Source organism: Pseudopodoces humilis, chromosome 2 (genome assembly GCF_049639895.1).
Source record: "Pseudopodoces humilis isolate 2021_Gansu_Grassland_sample_001 chromosome 2, ASM4963989v1, whole genome shotgun sequence".
Classification (NCBI taxonomy): domain Eukaryota; kingdom Metazoa; phylum Chordata; class Aves; order Passeriformes; family Paridae; genus Pseudopodoces; species Pseudopodoces humilis.
The window spans coordinates 66,933,035-66,949,835 of NC_142201.1; the positions used below are offsets into that span (position 1 = coordinate 66,933,035).

Consider the following 16,801-nt stretch of genomic DNA (forward strand, 5'->3'; position numbering starts at 1 on the left):
TTAACATTATCATTGCAGAGGAGCATGCTAACTGAATGTTAGCAATTTATCTTTTATACATAATTATAATCTACTGTAGCTACTGTACGCAGATCTCAAAATGTTAGTACATAAAATATTCATTTTCTTTATACGAGATGAGAATGAACTTAGAAGAGGTTTGAATATAAGAATGACATATTTGCTGTGCCTATTTCTCAAGAAATAATGATTTACGCATTATTACCCAAGAAATCAACATTTAAATTGCAAAACTATAGTTTAAATTTACAATAAACATTATGATCAGTAATGGTGCATCAATATTCCATGAAGTTTAACCTAACCATGTTTATGCACATAAAGCCTCAAGAGTCTGCAGCAGTTTCAGCATTAATTTTTCATAATTTTTGTATAAAATTGACTTAAAGGTACATCTTCCATAAATGTTTTCAGTGCAATTCTGTCAAAGAGGAAAATACAAAGCTAGCTTTCAATCATTTTATACCATAAAAAACCCTCAACAACTTGCATTTGCACTGCTGAAGCATAAGTAAGAAGGTTCTGTTTTGCCAACTATTTCAAAGCCAATTCTTATCAACCATAACTGCCTTTCTAGTCAGCATTTCCCCCATATCTATAGGTATAAATGTTGAAAAGCTGAGTACTGGAAGAGGGGGAAGGTTAAGATGAGGCAGAATAATCTAATTGTTTATAATACTTTTTCCTAGTGGTACCAAAAAATGAATAGTGAAAAAATTCTAAGGGTTGCTTGCTTTATTAGTGATCTTACAGTTTGGAAATCGGTAAATCTGAGGTTTAGTATTATCCTTTCCTATAATCTTTACAGACAACCTTGTGATAATAACTTATTTATTGATGGATTATGTGAAAATGCTCCATTATTCAATGAAATAAAATTTTCTTGGGTTAGAAATTGATTTTTTCATGTGTTGTCAACTGTAGGGAACCAGAGGAAGAACAGCACCTGAAATTATGATGTGTGCTCGGCTAAGCAGAGTATAGTAACTGATATATTTTGGTTCAAAGACAGTTTGTAAACTGTTAAACTGCATACAGGATACTGCTCTATGTATTTTGTTGCTTTTGTTTTTTCTCAGATTATAACTAAAAAAAAAACAAACAAAAAAACAAAAAAAAAAACAAAAACAAACACCCCCCCCCCCCCAAAAAAACCTAGCACAAACCAACCTCTCTCTATTGTAGCACAAAATAAAAATGGAGCTTCATTCAAATCTTGAATACCTTCGCTGTAACAACTGACAGCTGGTTATTCAACAAAAACTTAGCTCTTCATACCAAAAAAAATTTGGCTCAAAAAACAAGAACAGAACAGGAAAGTACAATAAACTCTCAATAAAAGGATCTCTCATGAGGCAACCTACCATATACTACTGCTAGATACGAGTTTCAAAAAAAAACATTACATCCCATTTTCAGCACATTTTTCATAAACATGCAACTTCACTATAAAATACAAAACACTTGGCTCTCAAGAACAGCTTTATAAAGACACACTGCATCAATAAAATTTCTCTTTGTGATTAACTTTACATTGTAATAAGAACTGTATTTTCACTAATGTTTATATATCAGATTTCATATTATAATGTAGTAATAATTTGCTCTTTGTGAACATCATGTTCAGAAGGAAATATCTATACACATTAACATACTAGACTATTAAAAACTCAGTTACAGAATTTTATTGATACAGTAGATTAATAAAAACTGATAGGGAATAATAAAGTGGGTAGGGTATTCAGTACATTATTTAATAACACACCTTTAAAATTAAAATATTTTAAATCCTTTTTGAATTTTCAATGCCACTACAAGTCCAGAAAAGTCTGGCATCAATACTGAGGTGTAAAACAAAACTTCTTTCCAAATTTGCATCTCTTGTATTATTCTATCCAATATTTTTCAACTGTAAAAGAAAGTAATTTAGCACCTCTGATGATAGGTGGGTGCCTGAAGGTAAACACTAGGTTATATTCATGAAGGAAACGACTTTTTTTTTTCTTCCTCTTCTTCTCCTCGACAAATAGTGGCAAAAGAATGTGGCACTATTTGTTCAACTGACTTGTTTTTCACAGTTAAATGTCAACAAGAGTACAAATACAAACACTGACAGATATTGCTTGAGATCAATTTTCAACAAACTCTGTTCTTTTTTTATATCAATCGCTCCAATAAACAGTGGGGTACTGTCAGTTTAAAGCCGCAGATAAAAGCTATACAAGCACTTTATAAGTCAGAAACATTAAAAAAAGAACTATTTACAGTTTTCTTCTTTAGTTCATATGTCTACAAAGCCAGCGCACATTACACTTCACAAAAATCCACAGTTAATGATATCAACATGTGTGTGGCTAAAGCTTGTGACCTAGGGACTGCAAATGCAGGGGCAGTAAAATAGGTTTTGTCTTTTCTTCAGCAACCCCATTTGTGCACTAACAGCTTCATTCAGTCTCAAGCTTTATATTAAAAGCATTCTTCAAAGCTTTCACCTGGAAGGCTGGTAACTACATGCTCACTCATCGTCTTTCCCTTTTGGAAGTTCTGCGACGGACCTATTTGGAGAAAAGATATTTTAAATGTTTTTACAGAAAAAATTTGAAAAATTCAAGAACCAATACATTTTATAATGGAAAAAATGGTCAGGCTCACTCAATTATGTTTGAGTATCCATATACAGTAGCATTCATTACTCATTTTGTCTCAAGTACAAGTCTAAGTCAATGACATGAACTAATTTCATTTGATGTTACTGAGCCTGTATCCTTAATGGAATTCACAACAATGCAGTTTCCTTTCTCAGAGTTTTCATACACTCAGATGCTCCATCAGATGTATCCAAAAGTGTGAAGGAATTCTCGGTTTTAGTATGACTGCTAACATTGCAAGTGTATTTGTATGAAATAAATATAAAAATGAACTCATTTTAACATATGCTGGTAAGATGAAGAAATCAGTTTAAGATTCTGTTCCAAGACTCCACACTTATTTTCTAGTACTATTCATTTTGTGTGTCTGTTTTATATAAAGAAGCTTTAGTCACTATTAAAATCCAGATGAGAAGAATAGGTAGGTGTTACCTGGAAATTAATTCCCATTAGATGCTACACAATTCCGGCATACAGATAAGAAAGGCTACATGGGACAGAAACTAGAAGATACTTGATGAAAAGTGACATTTTCTAAGAAATGTAGCTTCTCTAGGAAACTACAGTGCAGCTCCACTACACAACAGTGGCAGCTGACAACCACCCCATTCATTTAAAAGGAGGAAGTTAAGTTCTAAAAACGGGAAGAAGTCATTCTAAAAACAGAGGTCATTCTCTGATCATCAGTACACAGAGCACACCACAAAGCCTCACAAAGAACAGTTCAGCCATTTGTCTTACATTGATTGTGGAAACTTCCTCTTCTTCCATTACTTCTTCCTGAGGAATGTCATCACTGACAGGTGAACCACTCTGAAACATGTCCATCTCTTCACTGGATTCATTCTCTTTACTGGCTGCTTGTTTGGAACGTCCCGCACGGCTACAATGAGAAGAAAAATAAACATCACCTTCACAGCACATGTACATCTGCAATATGTACAAACTGTATGAGCATATATTCCAGTTCACAGAAACAGCAGCCTTACCATTTCATGTTATATAATGCTGCTGTCTTTTACACCTGTCTACTTCATCCATGCACAGAAATGAAGTGAAACTAGGAGGCTGGACAACACCACTTGAAACCAAAATTCTTCCACACAGAAGGCCAGGATCACAAAGTTGAACAATTTTGCCTCTATAGACACAGCAGATTTTTCTCTTCAGTGCCACAATACAGGCTTAAAATAGGTTGATACAACACTCACTAACCACTGAACAGGAAAAGCCAAACAGCCAGAGACTGAATAATGTTTGTTGGTTTTCTCTCTATTGGTTGTTTTTCTATATTGGTTGGGTTTCTCTCTATTGTTGGTTTTCTATACTCTACTTCTCCAGGACCTTTTACACAACAAATTTGAGTAAGTTCATCTACATCCTAGAAGAACCCATACTGCTACTCATGAAATTAACACTATAATGAACCTAAATGCAAACCTTCCAAGCTGTCTTAGGGATAACCAGTATAACAATACCTTAATCAGGATAATCTAGAACAATCAGTCAACAACAGCTTAAACTTTCTGTGTTGGTTATGGGATTTGTGCCACAAACAAAATGCACCCATTTGCTTAAAATGAGAATTAGCCAACACCCCTTGCCTTCAAAAAAAAGCCAGCTACAGATGTATCTAAAATTCCACAGCTGCACCCACATGACAGTAGCACAATTCAGAATCAAATCACTGGATCATCCCATTTACTTCAGGTGTGCTCTTGGTGCACCCAAAGTTGGTGACGTTTTGGTTGAAATGAAACCAGACACTCAATTCCAGGCACACAACAGACACACTTTAATCTCCAGTGGGGGCACAGGTCCAAAACAATCATATCATGAAAGCAGTAGAAATTTTCAATCCTGAGAACCACTAAATACAGACAAAATAGAATCTCTCAACTGCATAGCAATTATGGTATTTCCAAACCAACCAGCATGCCACCCCTTAACACTAATTAGCCCAACTCAAGTCTTCCAAGACTGACAGAAGCAACAGAATTGAAAAGGAAGCAAAAGAATTATTCACAAGCTAGGGTCTTCCTTTCACATATTACAAAAACAAGTCTGTTCATAGGTACTAATTGGTAACCCAATTTGTCATCAGAAATAGGTTATACACTACCACCCACAGGATACATTATCACCTCATACACAAAATCCCAAATTCTTATGCCAAATCCATTCCCAAAGAGCCCAGAAAGCTTTTAGCATTTGGTACAAATATATTTATCTTGTGGAACACAATGCTGGCTCAGTCTATCATCTTCCTTCAGTGAAAACTGATGCAGATGAGGGAGAAAGGCTTGACTAGAATGCACTTTAAACAGCTACTGTCTCACCTTTTTCTTGCAGATTTGGAAAAATAACAGTCAAAATGTGGGTTGTCTGATAAAGCAAACAAACAAAACCCATTTTTTTTAATGTAATCTAGAATAGACCCAACAATTTTGAACCCTGAAACAATTTACTTGGGCTCCCCCTGACAGAACAACGTACATACACATGAACAAGAGCTGTACTTGCTACTGATTGTGGGCTGTGACATGATTTACTGTCAGCTTAAAATGGAGTAAAGAAACATACCAACTTTACTGAGAAAAGTTATTTAAATATTTAGTAAAGGGCATCTTTGACAAACACCACATAGCACATCAACCAACAGTAATTTGTTGGTTTGTCTTCCCTGCATGGCAGTAGCAGTTTCCAACTCTTGTTCTACTGCACTTGTAGCAGTGACTTCTGGAGTAACCAACCAGTGTTGGGTCCTGTGTTTCTGGTTACAGAGTAAAGGAGAAGCAGAGGTCTGACCTGAGGCAGGGCAACTGGAAAGGTCAGGATGCTGTGCATGGAAAATGCCAGATCATGTGATCTGGAGTGAGTCCAGAATTTGAAATGAGGGTACAAGCTTGTTCAGGCAAGGTTCTCCTGCAGGGAAGATCCCTGGTATAAGGCAAGTCAGTACACTACACTGCCAGAGGAAGAGCAATGTGATGCTAGCTAAACCCAGAAGCCAGAAAGACAACAGAGATATACAAGTGCCAGACAGTAGAGGTCCCCAAGTAGTGCTCTAAGGAATTTATATCAGGTTCTGGAAAAGTAAATATTCTCCATGAGCTGCAGTTTGATACAAGCGGGCAAATAACCCCTTGTGCACCTCTGCTTACATATGTTATCTATACATGTACAGAAAAGGTACAGATACCTGTATTTTCCCACAGCAGGCACAAAAACCGAAGCTAGCCAAGGACAAAGTTCACCTTCATTTGGGAACTTAATGCACTTGAAAATTTCAGAAGCTACAGCCCTTCACTGATCACAAACTTTATTGACATGAAAATGATTCAAGTGTATATTAAGAAGGCCACAAATTAGAAAGTGAACATTAATTTAAGAAGAATCAGAATAAACTTAATTCTCCACAATTCTGTTTCGCCACAGTAGCAATTTAATTCTTTCCCGCTATCCAAAACAAACAGGGCAACTTTCCTCTCCTCTAAATCCTAATAAAGCCCCATCTTCAAGGCCTTTGTATGCTTTATTGACTTTTCTCATAGGAAAGCAAAGCTACATACATGCTACCTGAGCACATTAAAATTACTTACAGCCTCTTGCTCTGTCATGAGATGCCCTAGGAGAAGCAGCTAAGGAAAACGTTTTAGAAAAACAATAGCAATTTATTTTCTTAACTGTCAACTACAGTATTCTGAAATATTTTCAGTAAAGGTTTGCTTGGGGGCACAGAGGCATTATTTAATTTTCACTAAACACAGATTTAGAACACTTACACTTTTTTTTGCTGTGCTGGTGGTGTTTGTGATGACCTTCCTCGTCTTTTCTGTGGCGTAGACTGTGCTGATTCAACTGTACTAGTTTCAGATGGTTCTGCTCTGTTTTGAGGAAGACCCAAATTGCAAAGCATCAAATTATAACTAATGTCCAAAGATAAAAAATACACAGCTTATAAGAAGATGGACTTACCTCTGCTGTGTTCTTTTTGATGTCCTATTTTGCCTGCCTTTTGGTTTTTGTTCAATATTTTCAGTTTGCCTTTCTTCCTCCTCCTCCTCCTCTTCCACTGCAGCTGCTGGTGGTTGTTTTTTTTTGCTCCTTTTTGATGACTTTGCCACTGGTTCTTCCTTTGGTGTTGCCCCATTATTTGTTCTGGTAGGGCGTCCTCTTCTCCCTTTCTTTGGTGGACTGTTCTGTTCATCCTCACTTTCTATCACATCTTCTTTTAGCCTTTTTTCCTCTTGCCATTGTGTTTCATCAGCTTCTGATACAACTGCAGGTCTCTTCCTTCCCCGTTGACTACCTCTAAGCTTCTGCTCTTGACCCAGCTTATTCAGGTCATCTATGCTTAGCTTCTCTTCTGAATCTGTGATAGCGGCTTTCTTCCTTCCTCTGGGCTTCTCCATCTCTGACTGAAAAGGCAAAAATGCACCATTAAATTAAAAAAATTCAACTGCCATATTAAATAGACACATGTAGAAGCTTCCTCCAACAAGACAGAATCTTCAAATTTCCTAAGTTTTCCCAGATTGTTTACCATATCTATTTCAAAAACATTTGCAAAAAAATTTAAACACACACCTACATATAAAATACCAGACAAGGGGAAAAGATTATTTGAAAGGTGAGTAATTAAAACCCTGAAGTGTGTAAGGCCTTCCTCATTTGTATCCCCTGCTATGTCCAACAAAGTAGGACAGAACATCCATAACTGCGTTTTTATCAATAGGAAAATATAAAGAGAAGATGGGAATTGCCAACTATGTCTTCAGCTCTTGTGAGCTACAGGGTGGTTATGCCTGGCTTCTGTGCTGGCACTGGCAAGGCACTACTACAGAAGACAGTGGGCAACCTGACTTTACAGTTTTAGAAGGAAACACAGGAATTAGTGGCAGCTGCCAAGTCACTATTGTCAGACCTGTACCAACATTTGCTCTGAGCAGCAAAACAACCCTCCCAAGCCTTAAAAAAACAAACAGTTTGGGTTAGAAGGGACCTCCAAAGATTATCTTATTCCAACCACCCTGACAAGGGCAGAGGCACCAACGTGCTAGTCCACGTTGCTCCAAGTCCCATCCAACCTGGCCCTGAACATCTCCAGTTATGGGGCATTCACAACTTATCTGGGTAACCTGTTCCAGTGTCGCATCATCTTCATTGTAAACAAATCATTTTCTTATGTCCAACCTAAACCTCACCTCTTTCAGTTTAAGACCGCTGACCCTTGTCCCACTACTACAGGACAAGTCAAGTCTTTCTCCATATTTCTTGTATGCGCCCATCATGCTGGAAGGCCACAATAAGGTCTTCCCAGAGCCTTCTCTGCTCCAAGCTGAACAATCCCAACCCTCCCAGCCTATCCCTCTTAGCAAAGCTGTTCCAGCCCTCTGACCATTCTCGTGGCCTTTCTCTGGATCTGTTCTAACAGCTCCATGTCTGTCTTCAAACGAGGACCTAGAGCTGGACACAGCACTCCAGATGAGGGTCCCAAGAGAGAAAATGAGACATCAAGAATCCTCTCCCTGGCCCCACTGGCCACTCTCCTATTGGTCAGCCCAGGACACGGTTGGCTTTCTGGGCTGCAAGCTCATGAGGCTGGCTCATGTCCCATTTCTCATACACAAATGATCCCAGTCCTTCTCTGCAGGGCTGCTCTCAATCCCTTCATCCCTCCACCTCTATGGATACTGAGGATTGCCTGGAGCCAGGAACAGGACCTTGCACCTGGGGCTCTTGAACCTCCTGATGTTCCCCTGGGACCAGTCCTCAAGCCCGTCAAGGTTCCTCTGGATGACAGCCTTTCCCTCTAACATATCAACAAAGGTAGAACCCTTTCTGAATCATAAGGTTTGAAAACAGAAATTATTCCTTTACTTCTCCATGCTCTAGCTCTCTAAAGAGCACAGTAAAGAGCTGTAAACAGCACAAAGATTTCAATAAGCAGCTACTACAGCCCTAAGCAGTCACTATAGCCCCAACCAACCCTTAGAAAAATAAAAGTAGAAAATACTACCCATCCACAATTTCATGGGTACCATGACTCTTTCATTTCACATCATGAAATTATCCAAAAGTCCAAATATTTACACTATTTCTGTTTCATACCAATGTTTGTTTCATACTACCACTACCACATTTCAACACATTTGTAAGTATTTGCCACACTGAAATTTCATCTACATAATCAGAGAAAATTCATAATCAGAAAATTCATCTACATAATTTAAAACCTGAATGAAGGTTTTCTCCCTTTACATCTGCCTTGTGACATAAGATAGAGGTCAGCTTACATATTTATTCATGTTTTCATTTTAACCAAAAATCTTTCTCAAGAAAAGCGGAAAGAAAATCTAGGAAGCATATGAGGGTAAAAAGTAAAAGAAATCGAAAGACAAAAAACTACACTAGAAGGAAATAAGAAAAATATTTGAACAATGATGACATCTCCTGTCAGTTCATGTCTTCAGTGACATTCTCTTTATTCCCCACTTTATTTGCTTTTGCAGATGCACATGTGTCACTGCAGCTCCTTTTAGCTAATTTTCAAAGTGAAGTTTCTCCCTGAAGCTAAACAGTGTCCCACACCTTAGAATTAAGGTGTTACTCTACAGGCGTTAATCTGTTAATCTAAGGTGCTTATCTGGACAGATATCCTGAAGAAAGATACCTTTGAAACATGGACCTTCTGCTACCCAATTAAAATCCTGCTTCTCAGTTAATGCTTGCTGTAATCTGCTGCCCATCTCCAAAAAACCAAAAATGAGCTCTGAATCCATGACCTTGAGCAACTTGCTTACAGATTCGAAGTGGAATGATGCTCTCAAAAGTACTCAAGACACTGACCTCTATTAGCTCTGAGCAAATATTTTGCACTGAGATTTCTCAGTAGTTAAACTAATTTTACTAGCATTAGCATTAGTTCACGCTAATGCTTCTAAACATGAATTGCATTCAAAGTGCTGTCTGGACTCTCAGACTTTAAGGTTTACAAAAGTGTTTTGGTTTTCTTTGACAAGAGATTCCAGATTTTTCTTATTTAGTTATAAACTGGTTTGCTTTTCCCACAGTATAAGATAGGTATTTATACTTCAAGACAAGCAAAAGTTCAGAAATTTTCACTAGTCAGTAGCTTATGTCCCAAGCAACCTAGAAAAATGCACCAGAATGACATAATGAGAGAAAAAAGAAACGTTAGAGACGGTAAAAAGAAATAAAGTAGCGGTGACATCAGATACAGTACACCTTCAATGCAGCCTAGAAAATCCAATTCTATCAAATCTTATTTTATTACTTTCTCATGCATATCCCATATTTACAGACTGTCAACTGCTATTACAGCACAAAGAAGTGATACTTACTAGTGGTATGGGAAATTCTTACTATTTTATTTGACCTGCTTTTAGAATTACAATACAATTACAATTTTTTTCAGTGGTTTATTTTTCTCTATTCTGATACAGGTATAAATACTGCTTAAGATAATATTTAGCCTGCTTACAACTTCTTTTACATATTAAAGCACTACATGTGAGTGAGTCCAAATAATGTTCTACATCCTCATTAGGAACCTTTCTTATTACTGAACAACATTTATATATAAATCTGTTGGTAAGAATTACTAAGGACAATACCACTCTCCAAAGCCTCAGTAACCTCAGGGACATGATATTGTGGTGGACTTCACTCTTCCTAGTTAATGGGTGGACTTGATGACCTTTAAAGGTCTTTTGCAAGCTATATGATTCTATGAGAAACAGAACCTTTTTTTTCCATTGTGTTTTTCATTGTGTTTTCCTATCTAACTCTAAATACAATTTCCAGTAGTTTTAAAATATCAGCTCCGTTTCATTTTTCAGTATATTTTTTGAATGATCTCAAATATCATCACATCAACTTTTAACAGCTCACCCTTACAAGATCAGAGTCGTCTCTTTTGTCAGTTTTCTTTCCTGGTAAGGGTGAAGTCAGTGTGAATTCTTCATTTTCACTGTGGTCCATTTCAGTACTGTCAAGCCTAGGATGAATAAACATATGTTTCCCTCATTAGTATAATACATTGGGCAACCATTAAAAAAATACTAAGGACAACAATTTTCATTAAAAAATATATTAATAAACCAGGAACAATTTGGCAGAAGGAACCTTTCACTGTGGGTACTATAGATACCAAGTATCACAAGCCACATCATCTAAGTCTCAAGACAATTTTTGGATCACAAACTACATTCAATTTTCTTTTTTCAAGATAAGTAGGGAAAGGGAAAGATAAGCAGTCTTTTAAAAGAGAAGAGTGTGAGTTGCAAGAGATCTCTGTTTCCATACAACTGCCTACACTTTCCCATAGCCATCAAAGATCCCCACAGACAGACCGGCCAAAGCATGCACAACTTCCTATGGTGAGGTTTAGGCAATAAAACAGCAATTCAAATTTCCCTCTACTTTTTGCAGAAGCAATTTCATTTTTATTTCAGTTTCTACTAACATAAATGTGGACAATAATGCCTCCTGCATATGTAAAACACTGACACCCACAGATAATAGGTAATGCACAAAAGCAAATACACAAGTCATTTAATTTCATCTGCAGAAGCAACATTTTTGAATACCAGTGCACGTTTTTAATGAAAAGAAATACACTATGTGTCAAAATGAAAAGCGGTATTCAAACACACAAACTCAACTCCCTGGTCTGGGCATGGCATAGTGAGTGAAAGATGTTCTCACTCCTACAAGGGTACAATCTGTATTAACTGGGATGTAATGGGAAGCTTAGGCTTTATACATCCTCTCAAAAGATGCAAATCTGCCTGTACATATTCAGACAGAATGAAATGGAAATATTGTGCATCCCAAAGCATTCCCACCTCTTTGTCTTTGGCATCTCAACCCAAAACACTAATACCTTTAACTTAAGTGAACTGGAGAGATGAAGATGACAGAACATGTCAGGCTGTGAGTGTAGTGTTTTTTAAAATTTGTTCTCAGATTGATTTTGCTTGATACAGAGAAGAATCTGGAGTCCACCAGTCATTAACCAGTAATACAGTGCAGCATGAGCCTGCATGACTTGTAGGAAATAAGCCTTTCTGCAGACTTTCTAGTGGAGAAATATTTCTTGTAAAACACTGCACTACATTTAAAATTAATATTATATATTGAGTAGTCACAGAAGTCCCAAATGAGAAGTCTTCAATTCAAACATAACATTTCCTAACAGTCTTGAAAGAATGTGAAACAGTAGAAGAATACAAATAGCAGAGGCTATACAATCTCTCACTGTCAGTAAAAAAAACCCAAACTAATGACATTGTGACAGTTGAAAAAACATTGAAGATACAGTAACTGATGAATAACCTACAAAACTGACACAAAATTATCATCTATAATTTTAAAGATCTACAACTAAACGATAACTTATGTGGCATTACAGTACACTCACCTCTTCATCACAAAATTAATCTAGAATTCAAAACTATTTGTCTGCCAAGTCCAGCAAAGTGCAGGACTTGAGGAGGACGTCATGCAGGACCACCACAATGAGCTGCCAGTTTTCCCTGTGTGGGTTGAGTTTGTAGCACTACAGCCAGGGACTGCAGCTGTGTGTATACACATACACATGTACATATATACGTGGTGGCAGACAGTATACCCATCTACCTAAAACACACCCCAGAAAATCCCAACCCTGCCCTCAAAAAAAAAGCATACAAGGCTTTTCTTTCCTCCTTCAGCTAATTCTGGGTGTAATTTAATTTTGGTGGGTTTTTTGTGATTTTTGCTTTGATTGGTTTTTTTGTGGGACTTTTTTGTGGTTTTGGGTTTGTTGGTTTTTTTTTTTGTAAAGAAAATTTATTTCTGGTATTAGAAAGCCAAATTCATGGTTTCAGTTATGCCAATGTGGTACTATAACTTTACTTCAATGTATGACAAAAGAATTCTGTCTTTTGCTTAGAAAACATTGTAGAAGTATTCAAAGTTTCCATTACAAATATTTGAAATATCAAAGATCCTTTATTGTCTACCAACCTCCCTTTGATCCTTCCTGGAGAGCTTGGATTTGAGCTGCTGCTGGCATTGCTTACAGTTTCCATTCGTGCAGATTTGGATTGAGACTGCTTTCCTGCTGACGAAAGAGGCTTATTAACTGCTCCAAGAACATTGGCTGCTTTGGGCTGAAACCAAAAATATATTTCCTTTATTTTAAGCTACACGTTCAGATATTGTTAACATGTACCATGCTTAAAATATTCACAGATTTCACTTTCTGCAATCATTATGTTAATTTTAACACAAAGTGATAAACATTTTCGTATGAAAGCTACAACAGACACCAGAAGGAAGCTGAGGGAGCTTCAATCAAATAATTAGCTGCCACCAAAGCTGGTATTCTTCTCACTAGCCTTAGATTCTGTCCTCTTCTCACTGGAAGTGCTGTACATTCACCAGCGCGTGCAGTCAGGCACTACTGCATCACTTTGTGTGCCATTTGCTTTCTACTGATTAATCTACCTGAACTAGCTCCTCATCTGCATCAGATAAGCACCTGGCCCAGCGAAGCAGAAATAGCAGCAGGATGGCCCTTTCAGCAAAGGGGACATTAAACTGGCAACCACATTAGCTTCAACTGGGAATGAGAATCTCAAAAGCCAAATACTGTGGAGAACATTCTGATTCTTCTTGCACAGATTTAAAAATGTTAGGCTCTTAATAAGTGCCACAGTTTCCAGACACTGGTGAGCTTCAGGTTATTAATTTAACTGGATTATCTTTCAGACCTGCTGAATGCCTCCGGCTCATACCAACTTTCGAGAGAGTTGAAAGAGTACAATCACTCCTAAGGAGAATGCCAAACACTCATGTACAAAAATGTTGAATTAAAGACCATTTTCTGCATTTCTCATAATCCATCTTCTCTTTCAATATTATATTCTAGCTCTGTCTGCAGTTAGTGACAGCTACAAAAAGCTCAATGTGCATATCACATCAGCCTTGGGTGTTTCATTTTCAGAGCTACGGACCATGGAAGTTCTGGTTAGACTTGTATAGCTAGAGGGAATTTTACACTTACAAAGACTCATTCTGTACTGAGCACAAAAAAAAAAAATAGCATATGCTTTCCAAAAATAAATCTTGGAGAACTAAATCCAGCTTAACAATTTACATTTATTAGTTTAGAACAAAATATTAAACAGTGTATGCTGAAAGAGCTGGAAAGCACAGAGATTTTCAAATTCACACTGAACTGGACTTCCTACTAAAGAGGGACTAAGAGGGCCTGTACAAACAGCTCCTCCCTTTCACAGAATCTACACTCAAAGCCTTCCTGCCCTCAGTGTACCCTGCTTACATCCAACTCCACTAACATCCATCCAAGCCAGTCTTCCACTCATAAAAATAAGGCTCCCCAGAGCAACTTTCATTTCATGTTCCTCTCGTGATAGCTAAGAAATTGAAAATTTTGGTGGGCAATAACACCTCTCCTGTTTGTTACAAAGTTTCAAAACAACACAAGAAGAGCTAGAGTACCCAGCACTAGAAATTTAAAATAATATAGAAGTTAACTTAGGATTCAAAATAATTTTAATGATGATCTATTCTAATCCAAAAATGTTGACTTCCAACTTCTCGAAGAGAAATCTGCTTCTTTTCCTAGCTTGCAATCCTCCTTTATTATTAAGTTACTAGCTGACAGCTAATGCTTCATTAGCAAAGTTAAGGGTAATGAAGATGCTGCAATTTCTTTCTTTCACAAGGTAACAAATTAATGTTGTCATCTAGAACAGGACACATTAATCCCAATGAAAATTACAGTTTGTCACTTCCTTTACCAGATTTTAGTTTTATCCTAAAGAGTACCTGGGTTTAGTTTTAGTGAAGAAAGAACACTGCCATTCAATAGAAAGTATATTCTAAAAGAACAAATTAACAAAACTGTAGAACAGTCAGTTATCTTGTAAGGTACTGCAAAATGGTATTCAGCTTTGCCAAAAATGAATTATGTGATTTAAAAAATAATTTTTGTTAGAGTTTTCAATAGCTGCCACTTTCTATGCAACACTGTAGTCTTCTTCAGTCTAAAAAGGTTAACCATTTTGGAAATTTGACAAATATGGGTTTCATTGGGGTGTTTTTGGACTTCCTCCTTTAAAAAACAACAGGGTTTGCCTATTGTTGCCACCACCCAGTAGAGACAGCAGCAGTTTTCCCTTTACCCATCTCTTTCTCTATATCTAGAAATAATCTGCTCTTTTAAAAATAATGTTTCATTAATGGCATGCTAGTTTTCTTTAAAAACCAAAACAACAACAACAAAAACCCACAAAGAAAACAAGCAAAATAATCATTCCAAAAAACAAAGGCAAACCAGAATGCAAACAGAGCACCAAACCCCAACCCCCACACCATACCTACCTTTCCAGGGGTGAAAAAAGACTTCATTTCCGGAGGAAGATAATTTTTGGTGTTACTGAAATTCTGTAAGAAAAAGGGGTGGGGGCAATTGCACCAATAATCAGTGAACGAGAGATAGATATAGATACATTCTAGAGATTGCACTGAAAGATTTCATCTACATAATTTATGCTTTTGAATTTTTAAACTAGAACACTATTATGGCAGTAGGGGGGAAGAGAAATTGCTATGTGCACATATATATATATTTATGAAAATATATACATACATTTTCAACTGCAATATAATAAGAGGGAGAAATCTGAAGTTACTTCTGAAGAAATATTTAAGAAAAACAACCCTGAATTACAACTAGCAAATATTTAAACAGACTTATCTCAAGAAAAATTAAATGCCAAAGTATACCTTGTCAGGTTGAGTAAAATATCTGGCTGGAAGTACAGGGTCTTTAGGGGATTCCAAACTGTATGTTGTACTTTTTGACATAATGATATTCATTGCTACATCACAGACTGTATATAGTTTCTGTAAATAATAAAATTAAAAAATCAAGTAAAACTTCAGAAGTTCACTGAAAATCTTGACAAAAGACAGTGTATCTTTCATGCACAGGACTACAAGAAATCACAGTTTAAAAGCAATCATCTTAACCATTTCACACTAGCCTGCATCTTAAACAGTGTCTCTCAGGATACTGAAATACACATGGTAAAAGCAAAAGCATTGTAACTCTAACAGTTGAAGACAGATGGTTTCCATGGTCTTTCTACACTTAAGAGTAGTGCTTGCCATAGTTTCTAACATGAAGTTAATCAAATGAGCACACACATCTCACCCACCCAGCGCCCAAAACAAAATCTGGACACAATGTGATGCTAAAACCAGAAAAAAAAAAGTTTTGATACATACACTACACAATACACACCAGAGATTTCTAATGTTTTTTTCTTCCTCTCTTAAGTTTACTTTTGCATTTTAGAAATGAAATACTAAAAAGCACTTCAGTGGATGATTTATTGCATGATTTATGATTATAAAATAATTTTATCATTTATATCTATTTAAAGTTAGTGTTTAGTAATCTTACTGACACAGAAACAGAACAACTGAAAATTATTATGACTCCCTTGCAAAAGTGCAAGAATTACTGAAGCACAGGAAAATAATTGCCATTTGAACTACAATAAATAGCATCATTACAGTAAATAAAATATCTTTTCCTATATACAATTCTATTGAAAGACAGCTTGAAGTTGGTGTATAAACAAAAAGCAACTCCTTTCCATTAGCAGGCCAGAATTAAATGCAATTTCCAATCAAAAAAAGATCACTTACTTCATTCATTTTTTGATCATCTGGTCCTTGAGCATCCTTAGTCTGTTTGATGTTTTCTACCATTTTTCTGATAAATGCATGACTGTTGTTTTCATTTTTAGCCATTAATATTTCCAGTATGAACCACAGGCACCTAAAGGAGAAATGCAGTATCTCACATGACTCAAAGTACAAACAAAATTCCTTTAAAAAGCACATATGAAAACATGATTTAGTCCAGCTTTTACTAGTATTATGGATTTGAACCAGTCTAACTCTGAGAAAACAGTTCTTTTGGAAAAATTAAATGAAGATGAGCAGAAGCTGAAGGGTTCCTTTATAAAATATCGCAGAGGACTAAAAAAGTACCTATACTATTTCTCTCAATATTTTAAAGA

At 36.5% G+C, this 16,801-nt stretch overlaps 1 protein-coding gene across 3 annotated transcripts in view; it reads right to left on the reverse strand.

Annotated features, from left to right (window-relative positions):
* Positions 1-1,691: 1,691 nt before the first annotated feature.
* The window catches only part of PDS5B (PDS5 cohesin associated factor B), a 99,908-nt gene continuing 84,798 nt past the window's right edge, over positions 1,692-16,801 (reverse strand). The window contains exons 27-35 of one of the 3 annotated variants that reach the window (XM_005516304.2): positions 16,425-16,557; positions 15,495-15,614; positions 15,090-15,152; positions 12,705-12,850; positions 10,593-10,692; positions 6,648-7,090; positions 6,455-6,556; positions 3,411-3,552; positions 1,692-2,576 (exon numbers count right to left, since the gene is read on the reverse strand). In XM_005516304.2, the coding sequence (XP_005516361.1) occupies positions 2,541-2,576; positions 3,411-3,552; positions 6,455-6,556; positions 6,648-7,090; positions 10,593-10,692; positions 12,705-12,850; positions 15,090-15,152; positions 15,495-15,614; positions 16,425-16,557 (1,285 nt within the window). In that variant the 3' untranslated portion in view covers positions 1,692-2,540. Of the gene's footprint in view, positions 2,577-3,410; positions 3,553-6,454; positions 6,557-6,647; positions 7,091-10,586; positions 10,693-12,704; positions 12,851-15,089; positions 15,153-15,494; positions 15,615-16,424; positions 16,558-16,801 lie in introns of all 3 variants that reach the window. The other 2 variants (XM_014249692.2, XM_014249701.2) reach the window with 2 other exon arrangements.